This window comes from Cololabis saira, chromosome 10 (assembly GCF_033807715.1).
Source record: "Cololabis saira isolate AMF1-May2022 chromosome 10, fColSai1.1, whole genome shotgun sequence".
Taxonomy (NCBI): domain Eukaryota; kingdom Metazoa; phylum Chordata; class Actinopteri; order Beloniformes; family Belonidae; genus Cololabis; species Cololabis saira.
This window is the reverse complement of record NC_084596.1, coordinates 17,652,022-17,669,561: the sequence shown is the minus strand read 5'-3', so window position 1 is coordinate 17,669,561 and position 17,540 is coordinate 17,652,022. Positions and strand designations below refer to the sequence as shown.

The following is a 17,540-nucleotide window of genomic DNA, read 5'->3' as shown; positions in this document are numbered from 1 at the left end:
TTCCGGACTGACTGTATCTAAAGGTCTGGTTTCCTTTTTATATGAATTTTTTTTAAAGTCCGGCTATATGCCCCTAACTGTGGATGCTCGGTGGAAGAGTGATATTCCAGACTTGGATTTAGATTTGAATTGGAATAACATCTGGTCAAATATCTTACTCACCTCTAGGAACCCAGACCATCAATTAATTCATTTAAATTATGTACATAGAACTTATCTAACTCCTCGAAGGTTATGTTTAATGAAATTGTTAAATACTCCATACTGTGTACCTCCAATGAAATAGGTACTTTTTTTCATATGATTTGGGAATGACAAGGAGTTTTTGAGTGTTGGAGGATGGTTGCTTCTAAACTCTCATTACTTTTTACTATTAACATTACACCATCCCCAACCATATTTTTATTAAATTATATATCCCAGTTGCATTTGAAATGTACACAAGAAGAGCACCTTATACGGTCTTATACGATCTTTAACGACTTTAACGACTATACTTTAACATTCCAACAATGGGCTCTTACTTTTTTAGATATTGTGTATATGGAATTCTCGACGGCCCGGCTACATGGTGCGAGAGAGAAGAACATTAACACATGGTCTCAATTGGCAAAGGTGCTCCAAAACATGTTTTAAAATTGTAATTGACCGTATAAGGTGCTCTTCTTCGGCTTAGTGTATTGATGTGTATTTATACGTGGTATATTTGCGTAAATATATAAGTGCTTTGTCTGCGTATATATTGACACATGGCAAATGTAATACAATATAATTATGCATTACGTAATTTGGTTGGTCCGAGGGGAGGAGGGAGGGAGGGTGGGGGTGATGATTGATTTGTACTTTATTTTGTTTTTGTGTGTCATACAAAAATATTATGTATGGAAAAAGAATATTATGTTAACGGTTTTCAACTATTAAATGTCACATACATAAATAAAATAATTAATAACAAAAAAAGAAATTCAATTGGCATTGAAGTTTTATGCAACATCTTCAATTACTGGGTCATTAGTCGGAGGAGTGTTCCTTGAGGTTTTCAACATTACGATAAAGTCAAAAAATCTAAGGGTTCCTTGAAATAAGTTGTTTTCTTTTATTGTTTTTTTAACAAATATTATTCTTTATTGCACAGCATATTTTTAAACATGCACTCTAGGTTATTCATGCTTTTTAAGTTCATAAAATCTGTAACAGGCTCAAATGTCCATAAACATGGCATGTGTCTACATCGCTCTCATCTTTGTCTTCGTCTGCCACACGGCCCAACATATTACAGTAATATTAGCAAGAATATTTCCCTACAACTATTTGCAATAGTGGTATTCTTCTTTCTTTGGAGAACTGTTTAAACAGTTAAACACAGTGCAGTTTCATTTGTTAGGCTAAAGCTGTAAAATTTACAATAAGTGATTGTATAACTTATTTAGGGACTTGCAAATCTCATTCATATGATTTATATTTAATTATTAACCTTTATTTACCCAGCAGAAAGAAACGATTGACATTTGTTAATGCCAAAAAGAGAGTTAACTCGGTGTACTTTATTACAAAGATGTAAGAAGAATACTGAAAGTCCACAGTGCAGTGTCTCACAGGACACTGTGTCCACAACACTGTGTGTGTGTGTGTGTGTGTGTGTGTGTGTGTGTGTGTGTGTGTGTGTGTGTGTGTGTGTGTGTGTGTGTGTGTGTGTGTGTGTGTGTGTGTGTGTGTGTGTGTGTGCATGTGTGTGTGTTAGCTGCTCCACATGTCGCTTCAGTTGTCCGTGATCTCAGGAATAGACTTTTCAGGAGCTAATGTGGCTGTTCTCCAGCATCCTTGATTTATTGTGTGTTTCATTTATACTCAGAAGTCAGAATGTTCAGTTCCAGTTGGGAAGCCTCAACAGGACCACCACCTGAAGTTTGAAAACAAAACAGGAGAAATCTGTAAATTCTCTCCTCTAATCTAAAAGGACTCTCCTTTCCGCCCTTCGACTTGGACCCTGAATACCCTTGGCTTCCTGCTGCCTCCACTCTACCTACATAAATCCATTTAAGTCCTTCAGCCCGCAGTCTTGTGTTTGCTTTTTGGTCCAGCCATCAGCAAAGCCGTAACACATGTTTTGTAAAGACAGATTAAATACACAATAAAGGATAAATTATAACTGTACTAAAACCAACTTTCCAAATACATTCATATGAATAAACCACTTTCTACCTTCTTTCTCTTGTATAGTTTGCCTCTTACTTCAACAGCTCTGCCTGTATATCAAATTAATAATAAAATAAATACACTGACAGCTGGGTTTGGCCTGAGTGTTTCAGCGCCCTCTGCGGGTCAGAAGTTACAGTAGCAAATATATTAATACTTCAGCTGAGACACCTACTACTACTACTACTACTGTCATTTAGCAGATGCTTTTATCCAAAGCGACTTACATATGAGAAAACACAAGCACAAAAATCACATAGGACTGTACCTGAGAAAAGCTGATTTCCTGTTGGTCATTCCACCTTACTAATCTTTTACTAAGATGTAATAAAGTACACCGAGTTAACTTTTTGGCATTTACAAGCCTTCATCAGAAATCTGAGACATCTATGAAGCTGGACGTTTCTTTCCGTCCTCTCGTTTCGGTAAGTGAAGTGTTTTGTTTTTGAAGATTATGGGGATGACCTTGGCGGGGACAGCACGCTTACATGGACGACATGGTAGAGAGACTGAAGCGTCATGGGAAGAGAAAGTTTGAGAGTGTGTTTTACCCTGCAGCTGGACACTTACTGTAGACACTTTACGGACCACACTGCCCTTCAACTATGGGATGCTGAGCTCAGTCATTGCATGCAACAGCTGAAGTCCACTTGTGGAGGAAGAGTCAAGAATTCATAGAAATTTCCCAGATTTATCTTTATTTATTTATTTTATCCTTATTCATTTTCATTGTTGTCTATCCGATTGTACACTGTTGTGATACTGGAATAATCAATCAATAACTTTTATTTGTCCCCAATGGGGCGATTAATCATGCAGCAATATGTAGACATATACACATAGTAATAAAAGGACAACGACTTTAAATCTAAAAATCCCAAGCCCCACAACAGCTACCTTTTCCTCATAGAATTGAGAAGGGAGATGGCAGAAGGTACAAAAGAATGCTTATGTCTGTTGGTTTTGAGAAGTGGAAGTCTGAGCAATGTACCCGATGGAAGAAACTGAAATTCTTGGTGTAGAGGATGGGAACAGTCTGATAGGATATTATTTGCTTTCCTATACAGCTGTTTGTTATACAGGTCCTGTAGAGTCACCTGAGCAGAGCCAATTATTTTACTACAGACATTAACCACCTTGGTAAGAACACTTTTCTGCTTTACCCTTAGTGATGAAAACCAACAAATGAAAGAAAAAGTTAAAACAGACTCAATGAAAGAGAGATAAAACATGGGTGAACAAGGATGAATCGACATGGAATTTGGACAGTTTTCTAAGACAGTACAGACGCTGCTGACTTTTCTTGTAAATTAAGTTGGTGTTACTCTCAAATGTCAGCATATTGTCTATTATAGTTCCCAGATATTTATAGGACTCTACAATTCCTACATCTTGATCACTGTCCTATCCGGAGAGGGCTGAGAACGTCTAAAATCAATACACATGTCCTTTGTCTTTGATACATTAAGAGTTAAAAAAGGAATTCTGGCACCACTTAAGAAAATAATCAACTACAGGGCCATGGGAGTTATCAGTGCTGTTCAACAGACTCACAATGACGGTATCATCTGCAAACTTCAATATATGATGGTTTAAAAATGTGCTACAGCAGTTGTTAGTGTATAATATGTACAGCAGAGGAGAAAGGACACATCCTTGTGGTGAGCCAGTAGATGTAAAAGATCGGTCAGAAAGTTGTCCATTTACTCTCACTCTCTGAGTTCTGCACGTCAGGAAATCCAAAATCCAGAATAGTATTGAAGGCGGATGAGAAGTCGATGTACAGCAGTCTGACATAGTTGTTAGAGACCTCGAGATGTAATTTAGCAGAGTTAGGGTGGCATCTTGGACCCCCCCTACTGGTCCTATAGGCAAACTGCATTGGGTCAAGCAGATGTTCAGTCTTGTTCAGAAGTTCGGTTTTAACCAGTTTTTCAAATGTCTTCATGACCAAAGAGGTTAAAGCTATAGGCCTGAAGTCGTTTAAAGATTTAGGGTGTTTAGATTTAGGAGCAGGAACTATGGTAGCCAGTTTCCACAAGTTAGGAACCTTCTGTTGGAAAAGAGACAGATTAAAAATATATGTAAAAATATAACCTAATTGCTCTGCGCAATTAGAGAGCATTCGACCGCTGATGTTGTCCGGACCAACACTTGTTCTGGTTTTACAGTGTTTAAAAGTTTGAACAACCGTAGGCTATGCACATCAAAGGCAGGCGCATCCAGATGACTTGACTCCGAAAGAGTGTTTTTCAGTGTAGTTATTTCATTGTTAAAATCATGCACATCAAACCTTGAATAAAACTTGTTGAGCTCCTGCGCCAAAGTAAAATCTGAAGTAAACCCATCTAATAATAAGATTTTCTTAGCATTATCAGACAACCCAACCATAGTCTTAATGCAATCCCATGCAGAGCCCAGATTGTTCTTGCTTAGTTTGTCTTCAACGTTTTGTTTATAACGTAATTTAGCTCTCCTGACTTCCTGTTTGATATCCTTTTGTAAAGACCTTAATTCAGTTTGGTTTCCCAATTTAAAAGCCCGTTTCTTTTTGTTTAAAAGCGCTTTAAGGTGTCTACTCACCCAGGGTTTACCGTTTGGGTAAGATTTAAGTTTTTACAGGAATAACAATGTCCTCACAATAAGTAACCCAACAGCTGACCCCATTAGTGAGTTCGTGAATGTCACCAGAGGATTCAATGAACTCCTCCCACTCTGTACAATCCAGACAGCCCTGAATTTCCCCCTGGGGGATCAATAAATTATATCTTTATCTTTAAATTGTAATATAGTGGACTATATGAACAGTTACCGTATGCTCACTGCTTCAAAAAAGTGATGCACCGGGCACCTTTCCTCGCTTTATTCGCTTCACTCTACATATATGTACATATATGTACATATATTGTAAATGTATTGTAAATTTGTAATGCACCGTTTTTTGCACTCTTGTTTGTCGTCTAGTATCCGCAATTTACTAGAATAGTAGCAGTAGTTCCGCTTCCTCTTTGCCATTCACAATAAAAGTTGTCTGACACTTTAACACTTAACTATTTTATTGTGAAACAACTTCCTTTGGCTTCCTGATTGGTTGTCCTGATGAAAATATGTAGTTTTCTTTTCCAGCCGTCCAATGCTGCACCGTGCAGGCTCCGCCAGAGACCGTCCCCGGAAACTACACTCTATTTATAAAAGTCTGTTTTTACTGCTTTATTTTCACAGAGTCGTTTCAAGGAGGCGTGAATAAGTTATTCAGTGTGGGAGACTTAATGAAATAGGTAAGGCTGGCGTACCAGGGTGGTTTTTATACTTTCACACAACTTTTATTTTTGACACTTCGACTTATGGAGTGTATTTGAAGGTTTATTAGGGGTTTGAACTTTGAATACTTTACTTTGGTCACGAAACGCGAACTGGAACATTTGCTGATGTTGCAGTTTGTAGTTTGTGATTAACCTGGTTTTAGTGGGATTTAAGTTGCACGCGTTTCATTAAGGAATATGACTTTTCTCCAGCTAAATGCAGAAAAGACAGAGGTGATCATTTTTGGCCCTAAAAATGAAAGGGAAAAGATCAGTGCTCACCTTGGCTCCATGTCATTGACAGCTACAAAACAAGCCAAAAATCTTGGTGTAATTATTGAATCAGGCCTGAACTTCAACAGCCATCTAAAGTTTATCACTAAATCTGCCTATTACCACCTAAAAAACATTGCTAGAATTAAGGGGATTCTGTCTAAAGAAGACATGGAAAAACGTATTCATGCATTCATTTTCAGTAGGTTGGATTATTGCAATGGCATCTTTACAGGCCTTAACAAGTAATCTATCAGGCAGCTGCAGCTGATCCAGAACGCTGAACAGAATCCTTACAAACACCAGGAAACTGGACCACATTACAGCGGTCATGAAATCACTACACTGGCTTCCAGTGAGTCAAAGGATAGAGTTTAAAATCTTACTGCTGGTCTACAAAGACCTGAATGGTCTTGGACCAAAATACATGGTTGATCTGTTAGTTCCCTATGAAGCTCCCAGACCCCTGAGGTTCATCTGGATCTGGTTTGTTGTGATTCCCAAGAACCAGAACCAAGCAAGGTGAGGCAGCGTTCAGTTATTCTGCTCCTCACCGGTGGAACAAACTTCCTGCAGACCTGAGGTCTGCTCCAACTGTCAGCCTTTAGATCCGGCCTAAAAACATTACTGCTTACTGAAGCGTAAATACTTACCTGCTGTACTCTACTGCCCTTACTTTTTATTAACTTGTGCTTTTTATTATTTTACCTCTTTGCTTATCATTTTATTTCAGTTGTTTGTTATGTAAGCGTACTAAATTAATTACTTTCTGAAAACCGCGAATGAGATGTGTACCTGTGGTACTCTGACCTTAGTTTTCGGCAACTTGTGCTTTTTATTATTTTATCTTCTTTTCTCATAATTTTATTTCATTTTATTTGTTATTTACTGTCTAATTATGTCTTGCCGCTTTTAATGTCGATGTAAAGCACTTTGAATTACCTTGTGTTGAATTGTGCTATACAAATAAACTTGCCTTGCTTTGCCTATGACCGTAACCATCTGAAAAAGACCTGAACCACTTGTCAAATCCATAACTTGGTTAATATGTGTCATAATCGAAGTTAAAAGTGTAGTTCCTCCTATATGTTTACGACAGGGAGGATTTCCGAGCAAAGGTTAAAGACTGTGTCAACACTTTTGTACAGGGAACTGGGAGAGATGGGCTCCCAGGTGAGGCTGAGGCTGCTGCCCAGTGCCAGGTGTCTGTTCGACGAGCCCGTCCAGGTGAAGGTGTCCGGGCTCATGTCCAAGCAGGTGGTCACCATGAGAGCCAGGTCCTCCGACGAGAAGGGGGTCATGTTCAGCTCTTCAGCCACCTACAGGGCCGATGGCAGCGGGGAGATCGACCTGGACCGTGACCCCTCGCTGAGTGGAAGCTACGTGGGGGTGGAGCCCATGGGTCTCCTGTGGTCCATGAAGGCAGACGTCTTACACAAAAGGTTTCAGAGGACAAACTCGCTAAATCCCCACGTGGTGAACTTCTCCGTGCACGAGGAGGAAGGCAGGATGCTGGCGGAGGAGATCAATGAGAGATGTCTGATCAGAGACGGGGTCAGCAGGGTTGCTGTCAAAGATGGCAATATCCGGGGAGTCCTGTTTACTCCTCCAGGTTGGTGTGTTTTTTGTTATTCCACGGTTATAGATTAAGGATGTCACAGTTCATGTATCTGACTAAATAAAATTTAATCTGTTACAGACAGTGTTGTCTGATTAACCTGTCGCACCTAATCTCACACTGCTTGTTTTTCCAGCATGTCACACAAATGCTCCAGTTACATTGTTTTAAAGAAAGGGTGTATGTTTTGTATGTTTTTCTGAGTGGATCATGAAAAATACAAAAACTCCCCAGGTGAAGGTGCATGCATCCGTCCCTGTGATGGAGCTCTGTGGTCCAGTTCTGATGCCCAAAAACAAATTGTAAATTATTTATCAGGGGTCATGTATGAAACTCTGTCAGCAGCAAGCAGCATTTCACTCACCAATTAGATTAGAGCTTTATTTGTCACAGAGCCAGCGTCCCGGCGCAGTGAAATTACTGCCAGTACAACCCATCAGGACAACAGAAAAAAAAAGGCAAAACAGATGATAAAATATGACATGTGCAATTATATGTGAAAGGATAACAATTGTGTCATAGCCAGCAGTAAATCTACATTTCCCCCGTCAGTGTGTTTAGCTGCACTAGATAACGAAGGTGAGAAGCTGAAGCTCAAAGGCAAAACAGAAGATTTTGTTTTCATGTTAAAATACTGCTTCCAATTTCATTTTGATGAACATTTACTTACTTTTAGGAAGTATCGTTTTGCTAAGCAAAAATAACTTTGGACTCTCACATCTACTTGGTATCGATTTGTGATTCGTGCTTTTGGTTCAACGGGTCAACAGAAGAAGATGCACTTAATTAAAACATGGATAAGTTTAAGAGGATGTTTTGATATATATGGAACATTTTGAACATTTTACATCTTCAGCAGACAGTAATTTCTGATATGAACTAGAGCTGTTCTCATTTTTCTCTAAAGAAAAAAAAACAGTGATTATACGTTTCAGAGAAGTTGAGTCACTGGTTTTCTGCTGTCTCCACTTTGTTTCTTAAAGAGTTGATTGAGTTAGAGCCAATTACTGTGTAAAAATACTTAATTGGTCCACAAACTAGTTTGTTTAAGGTTCTGAACAGTTTGTATATGATAGTTCTGTGCACTGGGCCTTTTTTCTGACACATTTTAAATAATTTTCTCCCTGCTTGGTTGTCTTTGTTCAAATTATCCCTACTACTGCAGAAAATATTTTAAGGGAGCATAAAGATGGTCCACTAAAATTATCAATAGGCTATATTACCTTGCAATTAGTTTATTTTCTCTATGTCATTTTTTTTTTCCAACAATGACGCATGTCCCATGTTTTCCTAATATCCTGCAGCTCCAGAGTGGACTGTGTGTAATAATACACAAATATTTGGTTTTCACTGTTATTGTTTTCATCTTTTGCTATTTTTGGATTTAATGTCAAACATGATAACGTGTATATTAACACAAATGTTGTGGCTTGTGTGTGTTTAGGAGACGGGCCGTTCCCAGCTGTGTTGGACCTTTACACATTCGGCGGAGGCTTGTCGGAGAAGAGGGCCTCTCTGCTGGCCAGCCGAGGATTTGTGGTCCTAACTCAAGCTCTGTATGGTCACAGTGACCAGCCCAAGACCATCAAAGAGATCCATCTGGAGAGTTTTCAAGAAGCTATAGAGTTCTTACAGAAACAAGAAAAGGTGAGTGGAGAAAACTGTGGTCTAAGGTTTTGGAGAAGCAGCCAAGGGAGGTGGGGTTCGTGAAGCACAGCAAGAAATGCAAACGTGTGCTGGTTCTAACCGGCTTGTGTTTCCACAGGTGGGCAGTAAAGGAGTTGGTGTAATATCCCTTTCTAAAAGTGGAGATCTCGCTCTGTCAGCGGCCTCTTACTTGGAAGGCGTGGAGGCCGTTGTCTGGATCAATGGCTGCTCAGCTAATACAGTGTTTCCCCTCTATTACGAGAAAAAACAAATCCTCCCTCCGTTAATGTTTGACTTTGAGAAAGTGATTCCCACCGCCTCAGGGGCCACCATTCCCATACACGCTGTACACGATCCTCTAGAGGAGAAGAACAAGGCCACGCTAATCCCCATTGAACGGGCCAAAGGTCGGTTCCTGTTTGTGGCGGCGGAGGACGACCTCAACTGGGACAGCAAGGGTTACATGGAAGAGATGATGGAGAGACTGATGCGCCACGGGAACAAGAACTTTGAGGGGCTTTGTTACGTAGGAGCTGGGCACTATTTAGAGCCGCCTTATGGGCCGTACTGCCCATCCAGCTTCCATGGGCTTGTAGGAAAGCCAGTGATGTGGGGGGGTGAGCCCAGAGCCCACGCAGCAGCTGAGGTCGACCTGTGGGGGAGGGTTCAGGAGTTCTTCAGAAATTACGTAAGCTGCGATGCTTCTCAGACCAAAGCCAAGTTGTAGACTCATGATAGTCAAAACACCCAAAACAGCACAGTCCTGGCTGTCGCCAATCGATTTTGTCCACCCTTTGATCACATCTTTTTTTTAATTCCATTATTGTGCTATTGAGATGAAAAATGATTTCCAAGTACTTCTGGACCTTACGGTGCATATACCGTATTTTCCGCACTATAAGGCGCACCAAAAAGCCTTTAATTTTCTCAAAAACCGGCAGTGCGCCTTATATATGATCATTACGGTAATTTCTGTTACTGTAGTCAGGGGGATTGTAGCTACTGTAGTTGGTGTCGCCAAAGTATTGGTGCTAAAAACGTCAGGAATCGTCACAGACGTTCAAGACAACAGCAGCGACGCTGACTCGCATAATGGCGACTGTAACGAGACGGAGCAAAGCTGGTTTTTATTTTGTTAATAAAGTTTGACATACGGTACTTTTCTTCTTTTTTTTTTCTTTTTGTATTTGCTGTAGGATTTTGTAGCATTTCCTGTAGCGCAGCTCCATCAGGTAGATACGTAACTCAAACCCAGCCACTATAGTACGGTATTTTACCATATATTTAGTGCGCCTTATAATGCGGTGCACCTTATATATGGAAAAGGTTTTAAAATACGTAATTCATCGCCTTATAGTGTGGAAATACGGTACACACATTGCATTTATGAATGTAACATTTAAAATGTGTTTATTTCGACAGCTCCAATCAGTCCATATAGTGCAGATGCAGGTTAAATCGTGTGGTCCTCCATCAAAGAAGAGCTGCTGCTGCATGAAAGCTGAAAAAAAATGTTTGGCATGTGATTTTGATGCCAAAGAACTCATAACAGATTTCAGACGCAAACCACCCCCCAAAACACCCCTACTCATCTCTGGACAACCTATCACAATCACAGACTCCTACAAGTTCCTGGGCATTCATATCAGCAACACACTCAAATGGGACCTCAACACAAGCCATATAATAAAAAAGGCCAACCAAAGACTATTCCACCTCAGGCAGCTCAAGAAATACAAAGTAAAACGCAATCTCCTCCTTCAGTTCTACACAGCCATCCTAGAAAGCATCCTCACAGCTTCCATCTCAGTCTGGTACGGCAGTCTGGACACCCACTCACGCAGCAAACTCCAACGTATCATAAAAAAAGCATCTCTAATTACAAACACCCCCCCTCCCATCACTTGATTCACTTTACCATAAACGCACAATAACAAGAGCACATAAAATAATCTCTGATTCAACACACCCAGCTAACCACCTGTTTCAACTGTTGCCCTCTGGCAGACGCTTTAGGTCCATTTCAATAAAAACAACCCATTTCAATAAAAACAACCCGGTTCAAAAACAGCTTTTTTCCCACTGCCATCAGGCTACTGAACTCCACTCATCTCCATACTCCATTTGTGTTAAATGTATAGTCTGTATGTAAATGTCTGCTTTAATGTCGATGTCTGCTCATGTATGTTAAATGTATAAACTGATGTCTGTTGCCACAGTACTATGTGCTGGCACTATGCGGTGCCGAAAGCAAATTCTGCCGACTTGTTGTGCAGTCCTTAATAAATGAATTGAATTGAATTGAATTGATGTCAATGCTGTGGGTTTTAACATGTTTTAAAAAAGTATTTGGTTATGATTTGAGTGGCATCATTAGTGGTCGTGATGTGTGATAGATGTGTTCTTGTTTTTAGTACATAATTGGTAACCACCAGGATGTTTTAGAGCTCTCATACCAATGGGAAATATAATTTATTCATTTATGTATGCATGCATGCTACCCAAGTGCTGTGTTTTATTGATCTTTTTCTCCCTGCCTGTTCTGCCAGACAGCACCATTAATCAACTGTGAAGCAGCTTCGACTTTCTCGAAATGTATTTGCTACTTTAGTTTTTTCTTTTTTTCCTATTGCACATTTGTGAACACAGCACTTAAACTTGGACACTGTATTTTGTAGGAGATATGTGATTGAATATCGATGATCATCAGCCATCTGCTGTGCAAAGGAACAGGCCAGAAAATGAAAAGCGTATATACAGAAATAGTACTGCATATGTTTTTGGATGTACATTGCTTTTTATTATTATATTTTGTAAAATATGCAATATATTCTTTTTTCAATCAGCTCATGGTCTCCAGAGCAGCCCTCCAGCACAACCCTCTTCATGAGTTTGTGCAGTTTATTTGAGTCACCAGCTCTCAGGCCATGAAGTGACAATGACGCATTATGGACAGCAGGGGGAGCCAAATACAGCAGTTAATTGCTGATCAGCTGTGGAAGTGGAATGGGGTCAGGAGTATTTTTTTACAAATTGATCCATCTTTGAATTAGAGTCACAGATTATCCAGTTCTTTGGTTGAACAATATAATTGAATGAATGAATGAATGAATGAATTTTTATTTCGAACATGTATATAAAATGAAAGTAAAAATAATAATAAAAAAAGATAAACATTTAGGCTACATCTTCATATAAACATGTTTGAAAAAGAGGAGTAGGAAGAAATGTACACTTTTTCCTAGTTCCTATCCCTTTATAACAATATGGATTTACATTATTGCTATTACAGTATTATATCTACACAATATCCATATAAATATAATCTATATAAATACTCTGTAAACATGCCTATTATTACATAATTATCCATATAAGTATATAAACAATATAAATATTACATACGTGTTATATCAATATCTAGAAAATACAACTATTATATACATCTATATAAATATACACTATATAAACTACATAAATATCCCTATAAATATATATGTGCTACATACCCAATAAATATATAACATACATTACATAATTTCAACTATCCCTCTCAATAGATAATATATACTACATAAATATCTAAACATATCCTAAGCAAGTATAATACCTATACCATTTTCCCCCCACCTTATTTGTTTCTCACATTCCCCGTCAACCCATTTCCTCTTCCATATACCTGTTTATACCTGTTAGATAATTGAAAGTTGACAACATTTCATGATGATTTGGCTTATGCTCCACCAAATGTACTGTGAGCTAACAGCAGATGTATGTGCACATGTGCCAAACAACACGGTTAATTAACCACCAATGTACTTAACCAGTTATACAAGTAAATATAATTTAGAGGCTATACAGATTAAATAAAATGGTACAAGAATTAAACCCAGAGTTTAAATGTTTCTGAGAGGACCAGTAACATTGACACCATGTCAATGTTACTGTATTTTTTCAGCATAAGTGACACTTAACACAGTTTAAATGAAAGGTTAAGTATAGAAAATTACCACAGCTTGACACATGATTGTCGCAGCTTAAAGTTTTTTCCTCAAGCTTACAGATAACATTATTTTCTACCAGATGTTTCTCAATTCTTGATCCGCGTCCTCACCCCATTAAACAGCATTTCTTGAGAAGCCTTTCTTCTGCCTCTCCTTGTCTTTGCACCTCTGCGTTTGCTCCCCTTCTGTCATTTCAGGTAAGTCGAGCTCACATCATCCTCCAGCTTTTGTTAGCACTGTTCAGGCACCTGAACAAAGAGACCGACTACTCAGACTCGAGGCTGATGTCGAACTACTATTCATGTGCTCAATAAGTGGGTCGAGTGTGGAAGTGGCAGCAAATCTTTTGCACAAATTCTCTTTTAAAGAGCATGTCCTTAATAAAGTGTAAACTAATGTGAGTCCACATGGACACAAGCTGCACTGTTAGGCCTTCAATAATTGGGTTTTTTCAGGGTTTCAGATGTTTTAGAAACCTAATATTTTTCACAAAAGGATCAGTGTTTACCATCTTCATTGCCTGCTTTGAGTCGTATTTTCTTCTTTCTATTAAAAGGTCCAAGACAAACTGGGGTGGGTTTCTTGTGTTAAGTCCCGTCTGAATCAGTAGCGCTGTACTTCATTCCTAAACTTAAGACCTTCACAACCAATCCAAATATGACTGCGGATTTTCTCAATGTGAAAAAAATCAGAAGCACTAAGAGAAACAAGTACATTACTGCTGCTTCCCCCCCCATGTTTCAGCATTGTGATTTAAGCACGCACAGTTTTGTTTTGGGTTTTTTTCCCCCTGACGAGCAATCCATCATGATGCCGTTTTATGATTTCAGCTGCAGGAGCAGCTGATGTATTTTTAATGAGCTATAACCAAAAAACAGGGAACATTACTGAAAGAGGAACAACAGCATTGTTTTTTTAAAGTTTCAAGGATGTTTTTAGTGATGTGAAACCCACTTTGGATTGAATTAAACTCCAAGCAGCACTGTTTCATCGTAAGTCCATGTTGCTCGGGTTTACTCAGTGTGCAGGATGTGATCATATTTAGTGTTGCATAAACACAAGATTAGCTGCGTTACCGTTGATATTTTCTTTCAAGCTTTCTAGCTCATCGTGCACTCCTTCAATTACATCAGCTCACTCATAAAATCCTAACAAATCAAATTCACCAGACGGTATCTTCAATTATCCATCATCCAATACCTGCTGATTTGGAGTGCACCCAGCTGCCACAGGTGTCTCCTTCTCACCTCTTTAACAAACTTGGTTATCCAGAGTGGAAAACAGGACAGAATAGAGCTGTTTATTCATGCTAATCAAGTGAAAGTGGTCCCCTCAGTGTAGTTATGTCTGTATCTGAGTCGTCTGCATTATAATTAGTTTATCAGGCCGATGACACAGGAAGCAAAGATCTGCGTTCCCTTCTGGAGAAGATGCCTTTATTTGTTGGCAATAAAAGATGATGGGGCTGATGATGAAGACGGACCTGAGAGTACTTTAAACTCAGATAACTTTCAAGTTTAAAAAGCAGCAGCGCTCGAAAATATCCGCAGAATCTTGTGCTTAATAATGTATCACATGTCAGCCCGTTTCCTTCATCTTTTCAAGCTGCTTCAGAGAGAGATTTTGGTTTCAAACATCTGTTGTCCTGATTAATGATCATGGGGATATCTCCGGAAAGAAGGCCTTGTTCTCATCTCAAGTGCTATAATTAGTTTTGTATACTAGTATTTTGATCCTTCCCAGTGCATTGACTCCTGTCCTGTCAAAAGAGCACACACAATCTTTGAATTAAAATCCTTAACGGGCACATCCTTGAACCAGGAGTAAGCAGATTAGTCAGTTGTCCTCTGGCTAACGAGAATAAATTCAAATGATTACTGCTATCTAAGTTATATTTCTGCATTCCTGCAACGTTATCGTCCTCCTTTCCTGTCTTGGTCACCTGTGCATGTTTATCTACTTTTATATTCAGTCAGTGAGCACACACTTTCATCTGAAGCGACGACATTCAAGCTTCTTTACAGAAAGAGCCCCTTAGTATACACACTACCAAATCTATTGATCATGACGAAAACAAGGGCTTTTTTTTGTTGTTCCCTTTTGATGTTTTGGGAATGTTCTCTGAACAGCTGATTATGACAGAAAGTTTTCATAGTAGAGACAAATTTCCTTGTTCTGATGGCATTTCCCCCACAGTGGAAGCACATGTGAAAGACTAATCCTGGCTGGGACTGCTTTGTGTGCAGGGATAGCGTTACCTGTGCAGGAGGTGCAACCCACGGACCGTTAACCTGTAAAAAGCACTGGTGACTCTGGCTTTAGCGTTCGTGCGTGAAGGTCAGTCACCGGTGGGATGAAACGTCTCCTCTTTTGTTGATGCACTGCATCGTTCTGGACCGTCGCTGGCACAGACTGTATAAGGAGAACTGGACAGACTCTGCGACGGCCTAGTCGAGGGTACAGACATTGGACGTGACATGGACATGGTTTACATTGCACTGGTATGAGTGTTGAGTGCAGGGGGCCTCAGATCTGGAACAAACTTGATGATGACCTGAAGACGCTGTGTTCTCTCTCCATTTTTAAAAGAAATCTAAAAGTAAATTTACTGTCTACCTATTTATAAAATACCCTTGCTACATGACGGAGATATTGGGATGACTGTTTGAATGATTGTATGTATTTGTATGTTTGATTGTCTGTATTGTAATGTCTACTGTTCTCATATTCCCAACGGTATCACATTGCACTGTAAATTTCATTTTTCTTTCATGAACTTTGGGCCCCCTCCCAAAAGCTTTTAATAGCTTACTTTTGGGGACCCATTCATACATGCCAAAGGACCATTATAGATGTCTGAATGGTCTCAATTGTATACATTTATTTTTATGGCTATAAACTTGAAAACTTGAAACTTGAAACAGACACAGCTCAACCAGGCCATTGAATTTGACCTGTTCCAACATACAGGACTGTCTCAGAAAATTTGAATATTGTGATAAAGTTCTTTATTTTCTGTAATGCAATTAAAAAAAACAAAAATGTCATACATTCTGGATTCATTACAAATCAACTGAAATATTGCAAGCCTTTTATTATTTTAATATTGCTGATTATGGCTTACAGTTTAAGATTAAGATTCCCAGAATATTCTAATTTTTTTAGATAGGATATTTGAGTTTTCTTAAGCTGTAAGCCATGATCAGCAATATTAAAATAATAAAAGGCTTGCAAAATTTCAGTTGATTTGTAATGAATCCAGAATGTATGAGATTTTTGCATTACAGAAAATAAAGGACTTCATCACAATATTCTAATTTTCTGAAACAGTCCTGTACATGTGCAGAGGGGGAATCCATTTACCGAACAAAGTGTAGCATATCAGACAGATAGGTGGCCATATGCCTGTTTTCAGCTTCTTGGTATCCAGTTAACATTTTACAGATCAATCTTGGGCTTAAACGGCAACAGTAGAACAGCTGTTAATGGAAGAATTACTCGATTTGCTACTGAATTATCTTGGTCTGAGCCTGTGAGAAGTTTGGTTACGTTCAGATTCAGTTCGACTAAGATGTTAACTTGCATTTTAAAACTATGCCTCCAGCTGGATTGATCAATTCACTTTTTTTAAGGCAACCGGCAGCCATTCATAAAAATATAGTAAGAGCAGTAAACAGAACTTTTGTTGAAAAGTGACGTAACTCCATGTTGGCAGGACTGATTGGCTGGAATGACCAACAAGTAGTGCAGACATGAAGTGAAAACGCAATCAACTTGTTAATGACCAAGATAATTTGATTAAATGCAAATACCCACAAGGAAAACCCCTGCTTCAACTACTCTAACCTTGTCTTCTGCACAGTGCATCCAAATCAAGGAAAGCTGCAGTTTCTCTTCCATTTAAGTAAATTAATATCAGGGAGTCATGATGCTAGAAACAGCCACTGGAATCCCTCAGCAGCTTTAGCAGGTTGTGAGTTGGCAGCGCTCCTCAAGCCTTCGCCAAGACACAGACAACATGACTGTATCAGCCAGGCTCTGAAAACAGACCATCAAAGACTCGTCTGTGTCTGCTAAAAGCATATATGCGTCCTCATCCCACGGGTTCAGTGAGACCTGCAAAGCTTTGCTGAGTCTCTGCAACACGGAGGTCCTTGTCGAGGCTTTTCACATGTCAGAGCTGCATGGAAACATGCATATTTATGGCCGTTTGAGTCATAGCTGCTAATCCTGGACAGATGTATGTATTATGCAGACTAAAAGTACATGATGATGTGACAGTTGCTTCAGTTTGAAACTATTTTTCAGCTTGGCTTATGTGCTAATGCCTTCATTCCTCTGGTGAAGGAGTGTAATACTTTAAACAGCCTCACAGTGGTGCTACAGGTAAACGTTACGTCACAGGTGCCCGCTGCACAGGTGTGACCCATCTCTCCCGGCACTGGAACCAGTCCTTAAGAAAAAGAAAGAACAAAAGTATTAAATATTGTAACCACAAAA

At 39.2% G+C, this 17,540-nt stretch overlaps 1 protein-coding gene across 2 annotated transcripts; it reads left to right on the top strand.

The window, feature by feature from the left end:
• The first annotated feature begins 5,338 nt into the window (after positions 1-5,338).
• Positions 5,339-11,337, top strand: LOC133452499 (acyl-coenzyme A thioesterase 1-like). 2 transcript variants are annotated; one of them, XM_061731849.1, is made up of 4 exons: positions 5,339-5,474; positions 6,920-7,383; positions 8,834-9,036; positions 9,155-11,337. In XM_061731849.1, the coding sequence occupies exons 2-4, from the start codon at positions 6,933-6,935 to the stop codon at positions 9,761-9,763; spliced, it is 1,263 nt and encodes a 420-aa protein (XP_061587833.1). In that variant the 5' UTR covers positions 5,339-5,474; positions 6,920-6,932; the 3' UTR covers positions 9,764-11,337. The 2 variants fall into 2 exon arrangements, with proteins under 2 accessions (XP_061587833.1, XP_061587832.1); XM_061731848.1 differs by lacking the exon at positions 5,339-5,474 and having other exon boundaries at positions 6,900-7,383.
• Positions 11,338-17,540: the final 6,203 nt, after the last annotated feature.

What these genes read in the sequence shown, in the direction of transcription:
- LOC133452499 (XM_061731849.1), top strand. Translation starts at nt 6,933, where the DNA reads ATGGGCTCCCAGGTGAGGCTGAGGCTGCTGCCCAGTGCCAGGTGTCTG. An exon ending in AGTCCTGTTTACTCCTCCAG is followed by an intron (nt 7,384 to 8,833) that starts GTTGGTGTGTTT and finishes GTGTGTGTTTAG; the next exon opens with GAGACGGGCCGTTCCCAGCT. An exon ending in TCTTACAGAAACAAGAAAAG is followed by an intron (nt 9,037 to 9,154) that starts GTGAGTGGAGAA and finishes GTGTTTCCACAG; the next exon opens with GTGGGCAGTAAAGGAGTTGG.